This window comes from Sinocyclocheilus anshuiensis, unplaced genomic scaffold (assembly GCF_001515605.1).
Source record: "Sinocyclocheilus anshuiensis isolate Anshui unplaced genomic scaffold, SAMN03320099.WGS_v1.1 scaffold166, whole genome shotgun sequence".
Classification (NCBI taxonomy): domain Eukaryota; kingdom Metazoa; phylum Chordata; class Actinopteri; order Cypriniformes; family Cyprinidae; genus Sinocyclocheilus; species Sinocyclocheilus anshuiensis.
Genome location: NW_015546050.1, coordinates 1,930,690 through 1,955,899, shown reverse-complemented (window position 1 = coordinate 1,955,899; position 25,210 = coordinate 1,930,690). Strand labels below are relative to the sequence as shown.

The 25,210-nt window shown below is 38.3% G+C and overlaps 1 protein-coding gene across 1 annotated transcript; it reads left to right on the top strand.

Moving 5' to 3' along the window:
- Positions 1 to 9,468: 9,468 nt before the first annotated feature.
- On the top strand, positions 9,469 to 11,130 carry LOC107699133 (GDNF family receptor alpha-like). Its single transcript, XM_016500314.1, has 5 exons — positions 9,469 to 9,725; positions 10,255 to 10,502; positions 10,608 to 10,805; positions 10,890 to 10,974; positions 11,049 to 11,130. The coding sequence occupies exons 1-5, from the start codon at positions 9,469 to 9,471 to the stop codon at positions 11,128 to 11,130; spliced, it is 870 nt and encodes a 289-aa protein (XP_016355800.1).
- Positions 11,131 to 25,210: the final 14,080 nt, after the last annotated feature.

Here is a 25,210-nt window from a genome sequence, read left to right as displayed (position 1 = left end):
TAAATGCCTATAAAAATCTGCTCCTTTTAAAGGGGTCATATGATGCGATTTCAAGTTTTCCTTTCTCTTTGGAGTGTTACAAGCTGATTGTGCATAGATAAGATCGCTGAAGTTGCAAAGACTAAAGTCTCAAAACCAAAGAGATATTCTTTATCAAAGTTAAGACTCTGCCACGCCCCCCTAAAACGGCTCGTTCTAACACGCCCCCACATATCTAGGTCACTATGTGGGAATATTTGCATAATGCGCCCAAATGTGCACGCAAAGAAAGAAGGCGTGAGAGAGGGACAGCGTAACATCACAGAGGAGTCAGCTGTCTTAACCGCGACTTGTGTACTGCATCATTACTGTGTCTGTTCCCCTTTCGGGCTTGAACTGATGGTAAAACTAATGACATTATTTACTGTCTTTACATTTATTTTGAAAGATGAAGCTCGCGATTATGGTAAGGGGCGTTACATTTCCGACGAGTGCTTGCGGTGTTCGGCCAATCACAATGCACTGGGTCAGCTGGCCAATCAGAGCCGACTGCGCTTGTCGGAAGTAGGGACTTTGTAGAAAACGAAGCGTTTGAGAGAGGCGGGGCATAGAGGACCTACAATAATGTACAGTATTTGAAAAATAATGTGTTTTTTGAACATTAAAGCATGTCAACATATTCTGTTACACCAAATACACAAAATAATGATCTTTAAAAAAGCATCCTATGACCCCTTTAATGTTTTTCAGATGGGGGTCCAAGTGTATTTGAAAGCCCCAGCTCTATAATAAATGCTCTATTTATTCAAAATGTTTTTGATGGTTGCATTTTTATGTTTTTGTCCACTTGTCTGCAGAGTATTTGGTGCTTTTAAGAACACAGACAACAGAGAGACTGTCTATGCCTGGTTCACCTTCTCACACTGGCTTATATACGCCAACAGTGCCGCCAATCCAATTATCTACAATTTCCTCAGTGGTGAGTATTTGACACCTTTCCGCTACATCAGAGGTTTCTGGTTTTGGAGACCCACAGCAATGAATATTTTAAGTGTCTTTCATTTTTACACACCAGACTGAAATCATCATCATGTTAGCGGCGAGCTGTGTGAATTGATCTGGCCGTGTAAGATAAAACAGACATATAGATGACCAGAGTTAAGCACAACTGTGCTACATGTCATTTTCTCCATCTGCTGGTCACACTAAGGCATCGCACCTTTCATTCCCTACACTGCCTGCAAACACACAGAAAACTTCAAAGCTTTGAAATGCCATTTGCCCTCCAGAAACATCCTGCACCTTTTCATTCCAAACGAGCAAGCTAATTATCTCTTCATTAGCATTGCAATATTCTCTTTGTGCACAATGGTACAGGTTTGATGATACTGATTACATCATTACCTGGTCAAGGGCGCTTTAGACATCATTTAGAGCAGCATGGATGATTTAGTGTACCCACTGAAGATGAATTAATACATTTAATCCCACCAGTCACACGGGAGAGCTTTGAAAGATTTGTTGATTTTTTATTTTTTTTTTTTATTTTAATTATTATTATCAGAATTTTTTGTCGTACTGCACCAGTGACATGCTATTAGAGGTACAGTTTTTGTCATTTTTCTTCTGAGAGTTTATAAAAAACTGTCATTTTAAAATGGGTGATGTATTCACATGACTAGAGGCATTTCCAGGTTGCTCTTTCTGAAAGATGATGTTTGTGTTGAAGTATAAAGGCTGCCCGTTATCGGTCCGTTATTTGTTCTGGCTTACATAAGCATGCCCACAGGCCATGTAAATCTGTCAATGATCACAGTTGTGAATGTAAATAAAAGAATGTTAAATTATTAACAGTCGTTTACACTGAAGCAAGTGTATGTGTTCTTACTGATGTTCATTTGGGAATGATGGATGAGAAGGTGTAATCCACAGCATGTGCTCACCTATCTGTGAAAAATGTGGATTTCAATGAATTATTAAAATGCTTAAGGTTAATTTGACGCTCTAAATCAAATCCTGAATATTTTTCCTTGCAGGTAAATTTCGAGAGGAGTTCAAAGCAGCGTTCATCTGTCATTGCTCCGGTAGAGATGAGACACACAAAGAGAGAGTCAGAGCGAGAACCAGCACAGATAGCCGCAAATCTCTGTCTACCCAAGTAAACAATTTTGACAACATCTCCAGGATATCTGACCAGGCTGTGTAGCTCCATCATGAGAAGGGTTTGCTGGGTTAATCCTACTGGGTGCCACTTCACCAGTCACCACCGCCGAATAGAAGAACACAGACGCGCTGTATGTTTTGACCTGCGAGACTAACGGATGGAAGGATTGAATAGACCTATTAGCCCCAGAGAATTACCCTCACTTTTTGAAAATGACATTGTGTCTCGCGTAAGAGCACATGAACCTTCAGTGGAATTGAAATTTTTACCCTCTGAACCAAGGGTTATTTTCTGCTCACCGCAACAGGTGATGTACCCCACAATCCCCAGAGATGATGTGCATGAAAATAATGGCATGTCTCTGAATCACATCTTTGATGTGAGACTCAGGGTCGTGTCAGCGTGGTGGCCAGGGGTGGCACACTGGCCCCCCCTGAAATTTGGCTGGCCACCCCAGGTGCCCCCCCTACCAGATGTCTTGCCATAGGCTTGTTTTCAACTCAAGATTGAAAGCCAATGACGATAGAAGAGAAGCACAAAAAAAGAAACCATTTTTAAATGTGACGTGTGTAATTTTTCCAGTGTTAAAATACTTTCTCCTATCAAATCTTATGTAGAGACAACTATAAGTCATTTGCGAGTTATCTGAAAAGTCTAAAGACTGCAGCACCGCTGCTCTGTATGTTTGAGCATCCTATAACCAGCTGAACACAGTGATACTGGCTCATCAGTCATGTGAATTTTGGATGGTACTATTTGTTTGAATGGCCAGTGGCAGATGTATTCAGGAAGCCTGTTTGAAATCAAACAGTATTTTTGGAATTCATCCCCTAGCAGTGCAGAAATAACACACTTCAGAGAACAGATCACACTTTACACAATGCATGCATAAACTGCTTCAAGTAAAAAAATTGATATTATATATATATATATATATATATATATATATATACTGTATATATTTTTTTCTGGCAGGACTGGCAGGAAATATATATATATATATATATATATATATATATATATATATACTGTATATATTTTTTTTTTCATGATTAAACAATGTATAATTTGTAATGTTTCTCTATAAGAATACTTTATGTCATCTTTTCAGGAACAGTTCGCTCTAATTTCTCAGTCAGGTACTCAAAAAAACATCAGGTCATTTACTTAGTGTACATTTCGATAGTTATGCTTACAGATAAAAGTCTGTTTTATTGCCAGTGTTAGGCATCTGTGTTGTGTGGTGTTTGCATTTATTTCTAAAGGAGTTGATTTGACGTTTTGCACGGTCCAGCAGTAATTATTTGCCCTGAGTTTTTGCTTGTTGGGAGCACTGGCTGTCATGACTATTATTAGTCAAATGACTACAGAGTCATAAAACAGAACAATGGCACAATAAAGCATCTTTGTTCAAGTGTGGTACAAGCACAAACAGGTGAACAGCAGGGCATAGAACTACTTATGATGTTGTTATCTCTCAGCTGCTTGCTTTGAGGTCTTGTTTATTTATTAAAAATGTGTACTTGCTGCTACGTATGACATTTATACATAAATACACTGAATGTGTTTGAAATTATGTTTGTATATATGGATTCCAATTTTCCTTTAAAGGGGTGGTTGATTGCGATTTCACTTTTTTAACGTTAGTTAGTGTGTAATGTTGCTGTTGGAGCGTAAACAATATCTGCAAAGTTGCAGCGCTGAAAGTTCAATGCAAACGGAGATATCATCTTTTAAAATTCTGGCAGTTTAATGCCTACAAAAACGACTGGTAGGGACTACAACGAGCTTCTTCCCAGGTCCGTTACGTCACGAACCCAGATAAACCCCGCCTCCGGGAACATGCAATGAAGGGGATTCTGTCTTCTAACGATTCTAATGGATTCACAAGTTTCAAAATCAATGTTCAAAAGCAGCAGGTTCTCAATCCTGTTCCTCGCATCACTCTGCTCTGCACATGCTCTGCATCTCTCTCTCTCTCTCTCTCTCTCTCTCTCATTCAGATCGTCAGATCAGCTCCAACAAACTGTTCCATTTATACACTTCACATAGCTATGAGAAGCGTTATACATGGACGTGCGTACGATTGCTGTGCTGTATTAAAGCTTTAATCAGAATAAAACCATATATTAAAAGCTAACAGAAGCAGTAGCATTTACAAACAACAGCATATCTAAAAGTATGGGACAACAACCAACAAACATGCCATTAAGAGCAGTGCTTGCACAGGTTCTGCGCGATCCTCTTCATTAATATTCTCTGCGTCTCAATCGGGCTCAAACTGATAAGCAATATAGAGGACGTCATTGTTTACAAAAACATTCTGAGCTTGAGGGGCAGGATGTTCAGAACCACACTAGAGGCGGTTTAGCGAATCACAACACACTGAGCCAGCTGACCAATCACAGCCCATCGAGTATTTCTGAGGGAGGGGCTTCATAAAAACAGGAAATATTCGAGGCATTTGTTAGAGAAGGGACAGATCGGTGTGGAATAAAGGTAAATTATGTGAAAAATAATGTGCTTTTTAAAAAAAACGAAGCATGAACACGTTAGACTGCACCCCATAAACACAATCAAGCCTAGAAAAAACCCCAGTCAACCACCCCTTTAAAAAAATACACTACGAAGCCACTCGTCATTCATGTCAATTGCTTTAGTTAGCAAAAATGTAAATGATTTTCATACATGCTGACTTTTAAACCATGTTTACACAGAAAAAAAAAAGTGAATTACTTTTGTCTATGTAGGTGCAATCCAAATATAAATAAACAAAATCAACACAAGTAATTGCTTTTTTGCTAATTGTTTTGCCAGCACTAAACTAGCACTAACATGCATAAAGTATTCTGAACCAGCATGGAAATATATGATGTTCTGAGCTGGTCTTTTCAGGGTTTTCATGCATTTTCTCGTGCCGTTATTATAAATAATTCAGTGATATAATTCTACTTTGTAACTCAGTTGTAAGGCACAGTTTGATTACACATAAAGTTAGGTGTCAGGACTTTTGACCTAATATGCTTGTCTGAGGCTGACACTAAGGTTAGTGATAAATGTTTAGTTTTAACTATACAGTAATAGTTAAAGATTTATTTTTATATATTATAAAACATTTCAACATTTCTTTAACACACAGTTACAGATGGCTAGGATATGAACTGACTCAAGAACTGGCCCCGATTACATGGTGTGACAGTGAGCCGTGCAGGTGAGTGACATTCAACACAGAGAGCGACGCACCTGAGAGGGATTATTCATTAGCACCGTGACGTCACGCTGGGGTGAATAGAGCGGTGAAACGGAGCTGTTCACTCGCACAGGTGCTTAACTCCGATACTCCACCAACATGAAGGCCATGAAAGCAGCATTTCTCATGGGTGAGTAGAGGATCTATTTTAAGGATTAGTGAGCTTTTAGCAGTTCGGTGCTTCATTGATCTGGGAAGTTATTCCAGATGGAGTTATTGAAATTGATTTCTCGTGTGTGTGTGTGTGTGTGTGTGTGTGTGTGTGCCTGAACATTTGTCAGGCGTTTCTATATTGCTCTTGGAGTGAAACAGGGTCTAACATAAAAGTGGAATCAAATTGATCTGTTCTTACTTAAGTGTAAGTGCGATAACAAGTGCAATACAATTTACTTTTGAAAATAAAAAAATAAAGTGTAATATAAATAAGGGGGGGGGGGCTATTATTTAAAAGTTGTGACACTGACTTCAATTCCTTTGTACAAATGACATATTCTCTTTCTTCCATCAAAGCTAAAGATGCTCTTTAAAACATTCTCATAATCATAATGGATAATATGCATCATGAGGTTTTGTCCTACCTGCTCAAGTGTTGCTTTGATTAAAGCAAAAATGGGAAACATTGCATATATTCTTGTCAGGTTTTCACTCAGTTTGTTATGCTAATGGAAAAAAAATAGGAAAGAATATTTTCAAAGAAAACATTTTTACAAAACTTTTGGAGCCTAATGGCTTTGAAAAGCGTGAGACTATGTAGTAAATATTGTGTGCGTCTACGCTGAACAGGTAGATTGCCATTTCTCACTGCATTAAGCTGATCTCAGGACGAGCCAATTATGAATGTTATTTTCCATTCCAGTGTCTCATTTGCTGTACCAGCTAGTTTGCATTGACACATCGAGAACTACAGACTGCATTTTGCACATGGATGCTTGTGTTTCTCCACACGTCTGCAGAAGCGAACAGGCTGTTCTCAGAAATATCTGTCATTTTAAAGGTACAGAATTCTTATTTAAACTTCTATGAGTGCAACCAGTTGTTTTTTGTTTAATGGGATAGGACCAGGGGTTGGCTGGTCGCACTGGGTAAACTGCTCTCACAAAAAAAATGTACAAATTGAATGTTTGCCCTCTTGATCCATACGACCTGATTCTGTCAAGGCATTAAAAATTAAAACCTTTCAAGGTGAGGGCAACTTTTCAATTTGTCACAAAAGAGTGTGAGTGGGGGCGGTCGGCACACTGATTTCAAGGTTTCGGGTGCCACGTGGAGTGTAATATAAGAATAATGCATAATTTATAGCAAATTATTTCTATATACGCAGACAAAAATACATAAAACAGCCCCACTATATATGATTTTTCCCACTTTAAATCCACCATGCTGCCATTTCAACTGAGCTGGGTTATCTTCATTTTGACAAAGATATTCAACAAAGAAAATGCTGTCAGCAATACCTGTCTCTTCTACCTTGTGAAATGTCTCATCACTGTGTTGGCAGTAATTGGATTTAAGCGCAATAGCCTTGAGCAAACAGCATGACTCAAAGTGAGACTGTATGTCCATCCAGGGAAGAAGAAAGGTCTAGCTTGAGGGGACATTGAAGTTTGTTGGTAGTGCCTGAATGCAAGAAAGAAAGAGAGAGAGAGAGAGAGAGAGAGAGAGGGAAGAGAGAGAAAACACACTGGCCTCAGGGAAGCAAAGGATATAAGCAAACAATATATGAGATCATCAGTCCATATTGACATTATGCTATTGACTGTCATGTTGATACATTTTAACATGAGACCATAATAACCGTTTTGGAAAATGATGAAAACTTTAAAATTTATAGATAATTATAGACATTTTATGCTTCAATTTAAGGACCAATTAAAAGATTAAATGCTTTATAAACAATCACATACAATAGCCATTAACTTCAGCTATTAAAATTTCATGCACACATTGAGACACAGATGTATAGAGTTCACTCATTAAAAGCTGATGGTAAGCTCATGTCAAAGCAGCGACGTTGAAATTGCCTACAAAACTGATAAGAAAAAACTAAGAAGAAACATAGTTATTTCAACAAAAAAACATCAAATTTGAAATGTAACGCAGGGAATTCTGAGAATGTCAATTTACGGTTATTCACTGTAAATTATACTGTCTTTTTCACTTTCAAAAATGGTATACTACCGTAAAATTAATGTCCAATACATGTAATGTCCAATACAGTTTTTCACCGTATATAGTAGGGGAATTTACCGTTAACCATTTAACATGTTTTTACTGTAGCATTTTTACAGTCTTTTACCGTTAAATTCACGGTCATTTTTTACAGTGTAGTAAAGGTTGCTTTGCTGCTGTCTCTTCTCATTCCTGTGGAAAGATGGAGACTGCCACATGACTGACGCAAAGGTCTGTAATGCCACTCTTCAGATGATGTTAAGCCGCTCACCTGCATTGGGACAGTGTGTGTGTTCTGGGTCGGATCCATGCAGCACTCTACAGCAGCTGTACTCTCAGTGCCAGCATCATCAGGGTATACCCCACACATTAAGTATTGCAATATCAATAATGCAAATATGAAAAAAGCTAGGTTCTACATCTCTAGCATGCTGCCAATTACCACAGCCAATTTTTGCCATGCAAAAATTGCATGCACAGTAACATGCTAAAAGGGATAGTAATTATTATTATTATTATTATTATTTTATGTGGAATACAGAAGTGGAGATTTTGAATAATCTTCATTAAGTTGTTTTTCATGCAAATCATAAAAGTATTATAAAAGTTCCTGTAATGTTATAAAAGGTGTGATGCATATGTCACTGTCATTTTTAATTTGAAATAATTCTGTGCTTTGGCAAAAGGAACGATTGGTAACACTTTAGAATAGAGAACACTTATTCACTATTAACTACAACTTTTCTATCAATCAATTCCTAATTTGCTGCTTATTAATAGTTAGTAAGGTAGTTGTTAAGTTTAGGTATTAGGTAGGATTAGGGATGTAGAATAAGGTCATGTAGAATAAGGCATTAATATGTGCTTTATAAGTACTAATAAATGGCTGATATTCTAGTAATATGCATGCTAATAAGCAACTAGTTAAGAGACCCTAAAATAAAGTTTTACTGAAAAATTATCAGTGAATAAGAACTTACATACAGGTTTGCAATGACATGAGGCAGAGTAAATGCCAACAGAATTCTCAGTAAACTATTCCCATATTGTTTCCCAGCTAAAAAAAAAAACAGCAACCTGAGGCAGAATGGCAAGCCAGAGATCACAAAGGACATGGTCAGTGGTGGCTTGTCAGGGAAGGCAAGGGAGGCACATCCTACACAAAATTTGACGTGGAAAAAAATGGAAGAAGTAGCTTACAATTTAATGTTAATAAAATCTCAAGTTATTAACTTAATGTCTTCAGAATGTGTATTTCTTTATTGTAACTTCATCGTTGCCAACCATAACATATTACTGAAGTCTGAATCCCCTGTGTTTTACCGCTGTTATTCCCCGTGAATGTGGATAGAGAATTGGTTTATCAACCAATCACCGTGGAGACGTCAATTACGTTGTAAGATTTGATCGCCAACAAATTTACAAAGCTCCATTTCGAGCAGCAGCTAAAATCAAAAAAATGAAGGAAGGTCAACCGACCGAAACGCGCTGTTTTACAACTGAATTATTTAGCAATACCGAGTGGCTAATGGATTTTTCTTCAAGTAATAGGTGAGTGAAATTTTTAATTTATTGTCTTGTTGTATAAGTAGGCTATAATGTAATTTTCGTACATAAACATGACCAAAAGAAGGCTTTTACTAAGCAGTTAAGCATAAATAAATAAATAATAATAAAAAGCTACAATTGAGTGTGCCTCCTCTATTTTAACATCCACAAGCCGCCACTGGACATGGTAAGTTCTTAGTCTGTTTGAGCACCAAAGCCTTTTGTAAACTCATAATTTTATGCATGCTGTGATTCCCTCATTGTACACTCTCATACCCTCAATCCAGTACATCACACCAACCGATCCTGTCTTGAAGAGATAGTGGCTTGTCTTGGGGAGAAAGCCTGTAACAGCCGGATGGTGCCATTTGTCCAGGAGTGCAATGCTTACCAATGCAACCCCAGCCAGTGCAGAGAGGGACTGAGGCAGTTCTACTCGGCTCTTCCTCACAATGTGGCTGAGAAACTGGTGTTCTGCGACTGTGACAGGGAAGACCAGGAATGCCAGCAGATGAAGGCCTCTCTACACTCTGGATCCTGTGTGAGTGACCAGTCGCAGACACCCTGGACCTGCCTGGAGGCTCTGGACAGCTGCTCTGAAGATGTATTGTGCAGGTTAGCCCTGAACATTGATGGCATAGCATTGACAAAACTATTTGCAGTAGGATATGTTTGTAGAACATCATTTCTATCAACCAGTTATAGCCCAGGTCATTTTTTTGCGAGGCTGCATTTGTGCTTAACTGGTTTGGGGGGGAAAATCACATTCTTCCTCTTAGGAAGTTTCCTTTGGCACTATCAACTTTGGCTTTTACTGCTGCTTTGGAACAGCATCTATTGTGGTGAGCGCTGAAAGTAGTCAACTGGTCAGTTGTACGAACTAGTCAATGAGTGAATGAGAAGGTACAAATTCACACAAATCCACCACAAATTAGCTAAATTGTGAAATACTCAGAGGTTGAGTGTGTGTTGGTATAGATGTGCTGTTCCCCAGATGATGAAGCTGGTTGACCATAGGGTCTTACTCTTTCCGGTTGACTGGAGAAGTTTTAGGTAACTAGTTAAGTGGCATTGTGGGAACACTGGCACCAAAGATTTATACAGACTGCTGCTGATAAAAAAAACAACTCTTTACTATTCACAGGCAGACATTTAGCAGGTACCTGTCCAAATGTTTTGGGGAAAAGGAATCTGCGTATGATACGACCAGTGAATGGCTAAGTCGTCTGGACCCCGACTTCTTTCTTGGGCACGACCTCCAATGCAGGGTGGCATTTGTGGAAACAATGGGTTCAATACTTCATAATCCATGCACTTGTGATGGATTACATCATCATGATCAATATAAGTGCAATGAGCTGAAACACATTTTCCAAGACAAGTCCCTCTTCAGTAAGTACTTTCACAAATTAAAAGGTTGTTGGCCAGTTTAACTACTGTGCATTTGGGTAGTCTCATTCTGATTGATGTATTCTGATGTAACCATTCAAATCATAGCGCTCTCAGGGACCAAAGAACATTTCCGACATGGAGGAGAATCCTCTGAATTAAACACTGGGCAACAGCCAACCAGTGAAACAAGCACTGGGCAGCAGTGGTTAAGTGGTGAAAATGTCCGACATGGACAATTTGATGATTCAAGCAATGGGCAGCGACCAACCAGTGAATCAAGCGTTAAGCAGCAATGGTTGAGTGGTGAGTTGACTTACTTAAAATGCACTTTTCCTTTTTCATTACATTATTGCTGATGTAATTAAACGTATCATCTTTGTTTACCAGATCAACTGTTTTACCTACTGATATATATCTCTGCTTTAATGGTGGTGGTATTATTCGTGGTCAGCCTTGTTTTGCACAGACTGTGGTAAGTTGTCATTAGTGTAATGCATACCAAATTATGTAGATGTTTCAATAATGTTTTAATGGCTTTTCTTTTAGGAGAATTCACAACGCTGCTAGTAAAACGACTTTTGAGGCCCATCAGTCAAAGTCTCTGATGTTGTCATCTATTATTATTTGAGCAATGTGAAGTGGCAGTGATACTTATGATCCTTTGCACATTGTAGTTACATCTTTCACTGTGAATTTTAAATATTCTTATAAATGTATTTAATATTCTAAATATATTTCATTAATAACCTTTTGCTTTCTATCAAGTCACAATTGAGGTTTGCAAGAATGGATTGTTTCTGCTCTGACTGATGTATTATTTATATTGGATGAAAAAAGAAATTGTAGGGCATAACTTGCTTTTATCCACATGTTATTGACAAGATATATTGGATTATTATTATTATTATTTAAAAAAAAAATCAAAATTGTTGTCATTTGGTATTATTGCCATAAGAATGTTTACTTGGAAGGTGTCAAAATATGAAGAGTTTAATTTTCCTTAATCATGTGACATATAAGAGGCCATTGTACTGAAGATAAATATATGTATAGTAAGTTTCAGACCTCACTGCAAAAATAAAAAAATAAAAGCTTGTAGTTGATGAGAATGATGTAATAAGTGTAATAATACTCTCGATGTGCTCTTTCATGTTACACAATATCATTCAATATTTTTTGCAATGATTTTGTTTCAGGGCATAAACTATAAATAAAGTCTCAATGAGCAACATTCAGCATCTCTGATGTCAGTTCTCTCATTTAATTATAAGTTGTGGAAGATGGATAGCCAACATGAGGAAAGCCTCTGATAAGAGGACATGCTCTTGTCTTCTTCAGCCCATCTGATATTCATCATAGTGCATCAGGCTCTCTCGTCTCCACTCCTACTGACACTCAACACCTCAATCCAGATGTTTTTAAGTCTAATGATGTGTTTCCTGAACCCCAGTGTCAGGACCACACTAAATCATCATTAGGAACTTTACCACAGACACTGATGAGACATTTCAGCAAAGTAGTTGTCTTACCCCTCGTGGTTAAACTTTTATCACACAGAATTTAGCAGTGTTGAAAATTAACTTTTCATGTTTACACCACTCATAATTTTATATTTTTCACAAATTGAAGATTGCAGATTATTATTTTATTACAACAAAACACTGTACATATTTCATTAGGATGTGCTTAGGTAGCCTAACATGTTTACTTTATGCCTGTGTATACAATGTATTATAATACACATTCTAATGAATTATATTTTTCAGAAATGTATAATACATCCTAATAGGTAATCTTACAGTATCTATTCATGGTTACACCTTTTAAGAGATTAATGTGGTATAACATATAATACAACAAGAAAATGGGTGTAGTTTATGTGTTTTGTACTCCTTATTTATACATATATATACATACATATGGACAAAAGGATTGGGGCACACCTCTTAATTACTGAATTCAGGGGCCTTATTTATAAATTGCACGTACACACTTATTAGATCATAAAGTGTGCAAAATCCATGACAGTGTTCAAATTTATTACAGCAGTTTTTGATGTGAAAAAGTGCTGAGGAGTACAAAGGGCCATACAACACACACATTCATAAATATTTGCTTTCAGTTACATAGGCTATTTTTGTCACGATACGCTGCCAGAAGGAACGAAGGAGCCGTGGATAAACGAAACTGTCATTTATTGAATCCAACACACAGGGTAAATCCACACTTGGAAGGAAAGGAAGACACACGTACACAACTGTTAGACCCGACAAAGGAGGAACGTACAGAAAGGAACTTAAATACATGACTAAATGAGGCAATTGGGAGGAACACAGGTGACCAGAATGACTAATTAAGAGACATCAAGGACAGGAACAGGAACAACCAAATAAGGGCACATGAGGGAGAAACTGGGTCACGGGGAGCACATGGGGATCAAAACACAAAGACAGAAGGCGCGTCGCGCCGTAGAACCAGCAGAGGGAGGGATGGGTGGGAACTGGGAGGAGGCTCAGGAGGAGGACGGACACCCGAGAGGGGACCGGCAGACAGAGTCCAGGGAGGTGACGACGGAGGGAAGAGCCAAGGAGGAAACAGGAGGAGCCAGGGTGGATCAGACGGAGGAAGGAGCCAGGGAGATGACAGGAGGGACTTGGAGCATGCGGCGCCAGGTGGGACCCAGGCCACAGCCATAATGGCGACCCACGGTGGAGCCGACGGAGGGAGGAGCAATGGAGGAGGAAGGGCTGACGACTCCAGGGGGCCAACCGACTGCGGCGGAGCAGGTAGTGGAGGAGCCAGAGGCGGGGACGGAGAGCCAATGAGCCAGGGCAACGGGGAGGATCCGGAGGGCCAAGGCGGAGCAGATGGCTCCGGCGACCAAAGCGGAGGCGGGGATCCAGAAGGCCGCGGTGGAGCTGGAGCGACAGAGGACTGAGGAGGAGCCGATGAGATGGAGGAGCCTGACAGAGCCGGAGGGACGAGGCACAGTCAGAGGAGTGGAGTCCCGAGGCGACAAATGATCGACGACAGACCAAGCGGAGCCGGAACGACGAGGGAGCCCGGTGGAGCCAGTGGACTGATGGGCCATTCGAAGAGGAGGGAGCTAGGAGCCATGGTGGAGCCACTGAGGACGATGGAGGATGGCAGACCCGCGGAGCTCGCACTGTACTGATGGTGGGCTGAGGGCGAGCAGAGGGGCTGCCAGATGACAGCGGTGGAGGAGACAGGAGTGGGTGGGTGGTCGGGCATTTGTGAGCCTCCGGGCTCTCCATGCTTAACTTGGGAACAGGAGCTCTCTCTGGGCTGGATGTGGAAACAAGAACGGGAGGGACAGAGGTCACCGATGGAGGAGGGAGGAAAGGGGGCAGGTCGGTAAAAAAATAAATTAAGTCTCTTTCCACTCTTCCTTTACCCAGATCCATAGACAGCTCTCCCTCAGCCATGGTGCAGGCGGCGGAGCTCCTCTCCACGCTCTCACTGTCCATGATGCTCTCCCCCGTGGCGAGCTCTGTAGCCAGCTCTCGCACCTGGTCTGACATCACAGGCTCGGGCTCCGGGGCAATCCTAAGCACTGTTGCTCTCTCTGGCGATGGCTCGTCGGTCGCCGCAGGCTCTGGCTCTCCTTCAGCGGTGGACTCGGGCTTAAGCTCCACGCAGCGGGTTGATGGTGGGCTGGGATCTGGGTCTGGCTGTGTTCTGGAACGAGGCAGTTGGGAGGAACACAGGTGAACAGAATGACTAATTAAGAGACAATGAGGACAGGAATAGGAACGGCCAAATAAGGGCACATGAGGGAGAAACTGGGTCACAGGGAGCACATGGGCAGCAAAACACAAAGACAGTCAAATCCTGACAATTTTAACGCACACATTCATACATTTTCCTATTATATTCATTTATGTTATGCAGACATTTATACATTTTGCTCTTGAAAAAATTTATTCAAAGTATAAGCTACATTTAATACTACATAAAATAAATGTATGTAAGAAGAAAATGCATGTATGTCTAAAGAAAATTGGCTATGTGTATGTAAGATAAGAATGTAGCCTATGTGTGAGAGAGAGCATAGTGGAAACGGAAGATTTATGATGGAAACGGAAGACAGGTTAGGCGCAATCAGGACAGGTCCTGAGGTAGATGAGGCGGCAAGCTGTTTTTTTTTTTTTTTTAATAAATAAATAAAAAATATCATTAAAAAAAATATCATTTTGAAAAGGTTATATCTTTGTCCTTGTCCCTTGAGCTAGTTGTGACTGAAGGCACGGGCGCAGCCTCCACCGTGTTGCCATATACACTTATTTCAGGGTTCCCATGGGTCCTTAAAAAGGCTTAAAAAGTCTTACATTTAGTTGCATCAAATTTAAGTCCATAAACGGTATAGTCATAAAGTCTTAAAAGTTACAATAAATTATTAATTATGATTTCAAGAGGTCTTAAATTTGGGGACGAAAAGACAGATTGCGTCAGATTAATGTGACGATTAAACTTCAAAAGGCTGTGATTTTATTGATTAAATATGATCGCTGCATGTTTCAAGGTCAGGTGCTGCACTGCTTTGTATACAGCCGATACCGGGGAAACCGTTGTATTTCTGCCGTTCCGAAAGCGCAACCTGCTGGCAGAGAATGAATGTGCAGTTTCAATAACCCTGTATGCTGTTTTTGTTCAGACCAATGTGAAAATCAACTAATGTTTTTACGCAGCAAACACACAGAGTAGAACTGGTGGATCGACAAGAAGATAATGCATTATAAAAATCTAAACAATTAACACAATAAAATATATGATTTGTCTATTTAAACAACTGTTATCAATCAATTATTATATTAATTAAATAACATATAAACACATTTTACTGTCTTAATTGTATAGTTGTGTTAGGATGAGCTGAGCAAGTCTTGCATGTATTTCCTGGTTCGAGAGTGACTTCCTGCTTAAAGAGGAAGTAATAGATACCAAAAAAAAAAAAAAAGATGAGACATGAACGTGACTAATATATATATATATATATATATATCAGTGGCGAGCGGTGACTTTTTTAACCGGGTATGCTGAGTGATAAGACCCCCCCCCTATCGGTTTTTAGGACACTCAAAAGGGATCACAGATGACAAATCTGAAGACAAACCTGATGACACGTGTCGATTTAAAAGTATGCACATTTCCTACCTTATTTGTAAATGAAATTCATCTCCAATCCTTCTTCTATCGTTTCAGGTTTATCCATTATTATTCGAATGCAAGAAAAATATAGCTGGTTTTCCAAGTAAAAACCGCCAAATATGGTTTGGTGACCGTGATTTCACCAAGTACAACATGTTCCTGGATCAACATCCTTGTTGATCCTGGAACAACATTCCGATTAACCAATCAGAATTGAGGGATAACTTTTTAGGAAATATCTGTTTTAGGCTTATGATCAGGGTTAGGTGCTTCTACACCCTTGTTAATCATCTATCATTTCACACTGAATTTAGGAATAAATTATGGGTAGGGGTAGGGTTAGGTTTAGGGGTAGGGATTGGGTTTAGTCTATATTTTTGGACATTAATGTTGATCCAGGAACATGTCTTACTTGGCAGAATCACTGCGACCATAAGGTTTACACGTTGTTATGTTATGATACGTAATCAGAGGGTGGGGAGATGGGGGGATTCCCCCGATCTATATGTCTCTCTGCGTCAGCTAAAATATTTTTTATTCACTGTGAATAGGAGTCCCACCCGGGTGACATAACAGACCATGCAAAATACCCAAAAGTATTTAAAATATTGCGAAGTAACGTTGCAACCTTGCAAACAATAATAAAATCAGAGAAGGACTTCAACTGTAAGCGACATGAGCATACGCAAAACAATATGTTTGTTATTATTAAAATTTTATACAGCCCAAGTTTTTATAAACAATTTTTTATTATTATTTACCGCTTAGGCATTGGCAATAACATTGGCAATAACGTATCTTCAACATACGTTGTCTATGACCAAAAATTGAAGTTGTTCAGTGGACTTTTAAAATTTGCTTTGCTTGAGAAAATAAAAATATACAGTTAGTGTTTTTTTTTTTCTTTTGATTTAGTCGAGTTGGTTTTGCATCAAACACAATGTAATTTTCGGCAATCGAGATCTGGCAGCAACAGAGCATTTTTCCGCTTGGGCGAGCACTTCGCGAACAGCTTACGTCGCGCATTAAATCTGCCGCAGACCAGCAAATCGCTGAGAACACGCTACAATCCTGACGAGTCATAGCAGCAGAGTGGAGACGAGAAAACTGCGGAAAATCCGCTCGCCCAGAAGCAACCATAATTGATGTAGATTTACAGAAAATTACTGCCGTTTCGCTAAAAAATCTTACGTTCTTATTCCTAACTCTTTAAGCTTTAAGTTACATTTCAAATGACAAGGGATCAATTTACAATCATGTTTATATGAATTATCCCATGAACTTATTCTCTCAAATGGCCTGGGTATGCGGAGCATTCGCAGCTTATATGGACAGAACGCCACATATGAGTTAGAATGTAGGTATGTAAGAATAAAGAATACATATATGTGGAAGCGTAAATATATGTGAGTGAAAGTCAGAATATGTATGTGTTGAAAAGTAAAAGTGTATATATATGTAAGCAGAAACATATGTATGTGAAACAAGAATGTAAGTGTGTGAGAGTAGAAATATATATATATGAATGTATAGAATGAATTATGGCTTATACGGCCCCTCATATTAGTTTCTAAGTAGGCGTGCATGCGTTTCAATCAGACCCATTGCCACATTTATAAAATCAACCACCTAGCCATGCAGTCTGCATTTACAAACATTTGTGAAAAAATGGCTCATTCTGAAGAGCTAAGTGAATTCTAAATTCATACTGTGATAGAATGTAATCTTTGCAATAAATCAGTTTGTGAAATTTCATCACTGCTAGATATTCCACGGCCCACAGTAGACCTTCTGTTGTCTCAGAACAGATGGGATAGCCTTCGTTGCCCTTGACAAGCCTTGAGTGTCCAACACCCTGCCGGTTTGTGGTTTGTCCCTTCTCAGACCACTGTTAGTAAATGCTCACCACTTCTGACCAGGCGCAACCCACAAGCCTTGCCACTTCAGAGATACTCATACCCAGTCGCCTAGCAATTTGGCCATTGTCAAAGTCGCTCAGATCTTTATTCCTGTCCATTTCTCCTACATCCAACACACTGACAACACACTCAGGCCCGCAGAGATTAATAATGTAGTCTTGGGTTTGATTGCAAATGCTTGAAACAATACAGGCAAACTGGAGAAGAAATTGAGAGAGAAAAAGAGGACAGGTGTAAAACACAAAAAGACAGGGAGAACAATGGCAAGCGGGAGAAAATAAATGAAATTTACACATCAGTTTGCTATGTCAATGTAATTCTGCATTTTCTATAATAGGCTTGGCCTTGCCTTCACTTGTTAAATCGCCTGGGGATCAAGTTAAGGCAGTGTGCTGTAATAAACAGCTGTATCCATCTGTTTGCTTTCACTTGTATACACCTGAGAGTGAAAAGGGCTGAATATCTATTACCTTCTCAAATATAGATAATACAGGCAAACAGAGTGCTGCTTTAACACTCACCCAAAACAATTTGAGCACTTGATAAATATGGCAAGTAGAGAAGCGTAAATAAGACCAGACCACAAGTGATAAAGTGAAATGTGTTTACTCAGAGCACATCCCAGCTGTATTTAAACTAGATCTAAAGAAATATAAAGAAGTACCCTGGAACCTATCAGTGTCAGCTTGAAGCATGAATGTTTTATGCTTTTAAAAAATTCCAAAAATTCCAAAAATCCTTTAATAACAAGAAATGAAATTTCCAAACATGCCCAGAATATAGACAACTATATGAAGGCAGGTTAAAATGCTGTAAAAGATATTGGTAAAGGTCTGTGATGTTAGTAAAAAAGACAGGAATAAGCGATTTAGTACAAAGACAATGAGGAACAGTAACAAGGATAATTTTTGACCCCTACACACACACACACACACACACACACACTAGTGTTGGGCGATATGGTCATTTTTCAAATCGTCATATCGCCAGCCCGTGAGATCACCGATACACGATATTATCGTGTGTGTGTGCGTGGATGGGTGGTGGCAAGAGAGAAACTCTCTGTACTTATCATAGGCTATTATTTGAGTTGAATTACTGAAATAAATGAACTTTTCCACGACATTCTAATTTATTGAGATGCAACTGTACATACAGGCAAAGTCCTGAATAATTGTTTTAATTGTTGTCCTAAATATTGTTTCCTAGATAAACAGTACTTACACTACCAGAATACAACAACAGAAACAATTCTATTTTATATTTTTACATTAACAATGTAATCAATATTCTGTATATTAAAGCCAAGTATGAATCTCATCAAGTTGTTTTTAAGCATTTTACATTTATTCCAAAATGATAACTCAAGGCAGTAACAATTTAAACAATATATTTTATTTGTGAACGTTCAGCTATTCTTTTTAATACTTAACTTTTAAGTATTTTTTTTTAATTATTCGGTTCATCAGTCATCAAAGCTCAGTAAATACTGGTCACAGACACAGAGATTTACTTTAAATTTTACCAAGCTGAGTACTCACTAAAAACTCACACAGATCATGTTTTCAGGCCATTTTAAGTCTTATTTTGATGTAACAAAGTGATAATATCTAAGTGTGTGAGTTGTTTACTTACATTCAGACTGATTCGCGAACGCTAATCGCGCAAGAACACAAGAGTGAACACAAGATTTATCGCATGAACCAATCACAGCCGATCAAGCCATGTTTCATTTTGACGTGACACAAAGCAGTGATTTGCTTACTTGCGTTATAATTAGAAAATAACGCCATACTTTTCTTTACTCAGACCGAGAGCTAGCATGAAAACAAGAGGCGGGATTTATCTCAAGAACCAATCACATCCAATCATAACCGATCATATTCAATTATAGCGCGATGGAGGCATTGCCTCCTCTCACGTGACTTTCCCCCATTCATTCTTAATTACCCCCCACCAAACTCACTGCACTTTAGGGGGTCTGTTAAAACTCAATGGGCTCAGTGGAGGCGAGAAAGTTGTAACGTTGTAACTTTACCTGCTGGTGTTGTGGTTGGACAATGTTTATTTAGAGAAAACAAGTGATTTATACACTTTCTAATGTTATATTTTGTAATGTTGGTGTTGTTTTATTTTTGTACTACAATTTTTTTTGTATCATCCAATATTTTGAGGAGACACTGCCTCCCTTGCCTAATCGGAGGAAATGTTCCTGAATATATATGTAACCGGGTGGTATTAGAGGGTGGGGCACGCAAAGAGTGTACTTCCCCTTTAAGAGAGCGGCTGCTAATGATGACGCGCTAAGAGTGCGATACAGAGACGGACCGTTTAAGCAGTGCATGAGAGACGTAGACAATAGTGTATCATCCTAGGTTAAATCCATTATTTATGTGAGTACATGTGATGATATTCATGTAATCTGCTGTGATACAATGTGTTTGTTTCATCCCGTGCATGTACAATGTGTATTTTATGGTTAGGGATTGGGATGAACGGAGATTTTGGGACATTGCACGTGACAAGTGTTACGGAGTCTCAGTAAAACAGAATTCGGTAAGTGTTAAATGTGACGGTTAAGTGCATAACGTATATGAATTGCGTGTATAATGTCATTAGTACATTATATTTGATTTCCATGAAGCATTGTTTAAGTCATATGATGGAAATGCTGACAGTCGTTATGTGTTTGTATAGGGTGCCACTACTGTGTTTGTGTGATCCTAAAGAGTATTGTTTCACCCTAGAAGTGTGCCCTAACATTAGAAATAATTGTACATTCGGAAGAATTTACACTTTATTTGAGTTTTCTGTATTTACTTTTGGCTTATTCTTGTGAAACCTCCGTTTGGAGTTGAGGCACTGTTATAGTGACCCCGTGTGGTGAATCTGAGTATTATCTTTGATGTAAATTGAGTGATATTGGATTATCACCTGTTATTTGTTGAACCATTGATTAAAAATCGTGCTACTTATGACTGGTTTTGTGGTCCAGGGTCACACACACACACACACACACACACATATATATATATATATATATATGCCAACACTTTATTTTAAGGACCAATTCTCAATATTAACTAGCTTACGTATTACCAAAGACTACAGAAATACAAAGATGGTTCATTTATGAATGAGAGAAACATGAGAAACTGCAAAGCGCAATATGGCGGAATAGTCTCGCCTTCTAAATGAAAAAGCCAATCGCAGATTGGTAAAGTCATTGCGTCACTGCAGGGGCTGTTAGAAGCTCTGGTTCCCATAGAAACCTGAGGCTAGACAAGAGATTGCTATAGGGAGATGAGAGGGTCTGTATTACTTACTATTGGAGAAAGCGTAACGGCTAACTTGGATCACGTGTCCTTTAATAACTAATCACATTACAACCTTGACGTCATTGAACTTCAGTCAGAGTTGTGCGACACTCAGTCGCCGTTTACGGATACCATAGAAGTACCATAAGCTGAATCCCACCTGTCGCAAAAGTAATGTAAATGTCTGTAAAGTGACTTCTCTTATAAAACAGCATTTTTTCGTGGTAAACTCTAAAAATAGTTCAGTCCAAAAGTATTGTTTAGTGTAAAACATGTTGAAGATTAGCAGATAGGCTGTCGATTCATTAAATGATAAGCTGTTTCCTCTAAAAAGCTGTTTATTCAGCATTGTGAAGCCTCTCCTCCATTGACATCCATTCAAACAAAACAGCCTCTGGTTTCCTTTCCCACGTACTGCCAGACCGGAAGCGTTAGCTTTAGCCGTTATGCTTTTTCGGCTAATGGTTACAGGCTTGCCTTCTAGTGGCTTTGGCTAGACCAGCCAATACACGCACAGTCATAAGCGCGTTTTGACTGCGCATCAGCATTGGCTAGTCTAGCCTGAAAAAATTGTTAATTAAGCTTTTTAAATGTTATTTGAGCATAAGAAACAACATTCATGGGGCAGTCCATTTCAGATTTTGTTGCTGATTTGAAATATGTAATTTATTTGTGAGTTCATAGGCAGTTTTTGCATAAAGCACCTTACGTTTTTCCCTTAAGTATGAGACTTAAGGCATGATTTCCCCTTACCTAAAGGATTGATTTAAGGGTGTTGCATATAATCCCTTAAACACTTCCCTTAGCAAAGGAAAACCATTAAGTGGTTCACGACAGAGACCCAGGTTTTGCTGTTAAAAAATCGACTGTTGCCATGGTCACGTTATTTGTTAATGCAGATAGCGCAGGGCTGGATTATCCATAGACGGGATTGGGCAAGTGCCCTGGGGCACCAGCCAATAAGGGGGCACCAAGTGATTAAGATAATGGCTAGACCTATAAAATATTTTTCAGGTTTTGTATATATATATTATTTTGCTGGAAGAGATGCAGATACAAAATGAACAGTTAACACTACAATATATACAGAGAGAATATAAAATATATGCATATATAACGAATTGCGATTGGGTCAGGTCCAGCCTGGTCTCATGTTTATACGTAGGTATTAATACGTAACATTTACAAGCCCAAAATGCACATTTTTGTACGTTTTTATTGATGCTAAAACGTACAATTTAGACATATTTCAACGTTTAAAATGTACAAATCGCTACGTATTTTTAGCTAAAAAAAAATTAAAATATTTAAGTATCTTTTATATAATTAAGATATTCGTATTTATGCATTTTTATAATTGTATTAAGCAATTTAGCTTTTTGGACCCCTTAACCTACCTCCAAACCTAAATTTTATAGCGAATATAAACGGATATAAAACGCAATTGACCGAAATATACAGGAAAATAACCATTTTAGTAACAATAGTATATTGTTATATTATAGTCGCTAATCCCACTCCTACCACTAAACCTAAACATAACTATTTCTGTACAGTATAAGAAAAACATGACAGACAGATAAATGCAATTACAATAATTTATTTATTGCAAAAATGTCAAAATCAGTACCAAAAGTAATTCAAATGACGATGCGTTGCAGTCGCAGTCCTCTCTGGCGGAATACAGAAGGTTTGTGAGGTGCAGAGCAGAATTTATGTTGTTAATCACTGAAAATATCCCAATTATTTTCCCGATCCACTCCGTGAATGCAAGAGGCAATGAGCGTTCAATTTTCCTGCTGTAAAACCTGTTGTTTGAAGCGGCAACATTTGCATTTGTAAAGAGCGTGTCAGTCAGCGCGGGCTTTGCTGCTTACGGTCACTGGACTCACTGCTTGGGATGGAGATGAAGATAAGTAAACATTACATGACAAGAAAAGGTCTTGTTTAACTGTATGTAGGCCTATTCTTGGAAACGAGCTGGCAGCAGAAATCACAGAACAGAATTAAATGTTATCATTTCATATTAAGTAAATGAGTAAACAATTTAATAATGCAATTGAAAACATAAGGTCATTGATATGACAACTAAAAACAACAACAATAATAAAATTAATGACGCGATTTCAATATTCATAAAGATTCATTTTTAGGTGTCGTCAAAACGTCAGTTTTGTACGTTTAAATGCTGAAAATACGTAAGAATTTGTACATTTAGATGCTGAAAATACGTCAGTATTGTACGGTTTTAGTGCCTGTAAAAACGTAAGTAAATGTACATTTTGTAGAAAAACATTCAAAATGGGGGGGGGCACTTTAAATGTGGTCACCCTAGGGCACTACACTCTGTTAATCCGGGCCTGAGATAGCGGTGTACGTTTTCACAGAAAACAATATAACATGGATAAGGAAAACAAAAAAGAAAACCAAATATGAAAGAGAAGGACCAGAAGAGACAGAAACTCAAATTGATAATTCACTCAAAACTGAAAATTCTGAAAAATCATTTACTCACCCTCGTGTCAGTTCAAACCCATAAAACTTTTATTCATCTTTGGACAACAAATAAAGATCTCTCATCATTTCTGTCCATGTCGAGGTTTTCAAGTACTAGTGTCAATAAATATATATTTATATGCAAAGAGACAAGATAGTCTATGCATGACATTTTATTCTCTATTAAACTCTAGTGCAGTGTGTGTTTCAGTCATACTCGAAGCCGGAGGGTGCTCTCGCGCTGAAAGTCCAAACCGGATTCATAGAAGTAGCCTATCTTATAAGCTTAATAAAAAGCAGAAACTTAATAAACACACAATTGCAACAATATATGCTTTATGTATGTTTTTCAAATCATCTCCAGGTAATATGTAGGAAAATACAGAATAAAATATTATGGAATATAAATTTGCTCTGGAGTGTGACGCACTCACGTTTGAGCTAATTATGTGCTGTATGTAATGTGATCAATGTTTATATGTGAATAAATGCGTAAATTAAAATCTGTTTAACAAATAAAGTGGCCGGTCATGTCTTGTAGAAGACTTTTGTGTAACACTTAAGGTGACATTTTCCAACCCTTATGTTATACTTAGGAAAATGACAGTTAAGGGGCTTTATGCAACACTTAATGGGTTTTAAGGGATACTTAAGAGAAATTATAAGGGTTTATGACGTTTCACCTAAAGAAACCCTTAAGTAACATTTTATGCAACGCCCTTAAGCAGAGGTGGGACCAAGTCATTGTTTTGCAAGTCACAAGTAAGTCTCGAGTCTTTGCATTCAAGTCTCGAGTCAAGTCCCGAGTCAAGACAGACAAGTCCCAAGTCAAGACAGGCAAGTCCAAGTCGAGTTGCAAGTCCTCAACTTTAAGATTAAAGTCTTAAACAAGTCATTAGTGCTCTTTGCTATTGATATTACCATATCAAAATCATAGTAATTTAGGGATTGTGCCAAAATAGGACAAGCAGTGAAAAAAAACTATTTTATTAGTAACAGAATAGCAAAGACAACTTCATTTTAGAGAAAAAACAACTGCAACATACTTTGCATGTGTGCATAAGAATATATGCTTCTAGGTGTTATATCGAAGCCAATGAGCCATTATTTGGAACCTCAATGAAACAGATTTAAAAATATGTGAGCGGAAACGCAGAAAGAACTGCTTTGAAAGAACTAGAAGAAATAACTGCAAGCATACTTTACATGTGAGAGGAAACATGCAATATGGATGCAGACAAACTCATGAAGACAATCATTCAAAAATGCTGTGCTACCATACTTTATAACTACGAGTAACAAAGACAAAATAATTTAATAGAAAAAAAAATGTTGTACGTTAAATGTTAAGTTTATAATATGCATAGTTGATCGTTAAATTTAGGGGCTATGTGCGCTATAGGCCTACAGACTGATTTACAACACGTGAATTCATTTATTTATCCTGAAAGAAATGGAAGTGACATGAGTGCCTGGTGAAGAGGGATAAAAGATGAGTAGCCTTTATAGTTATATATACGATACTCATTTTGTGAAAGAAACACTTCTTCAAATTATATTTTAAATGATCATTAGGCCTATTGCCGCTTGCCCACTTCAGACATCTCGATTATGGATTAACTTTAAACTTAATGGAGGTTTAAATAAAATAAAATGCACATTCAATTAAAATATGTAACTGATCGAACAAAAACTGGAGATCTGACAAAAACAGGTCTCGGAGAGGTGTTTATTACAAATAAAAATGAAAATTAAAGCACATCGAGTTGGCAGAGTGCGAGGGTCGTGGCGGGATGCGGATCCGTCA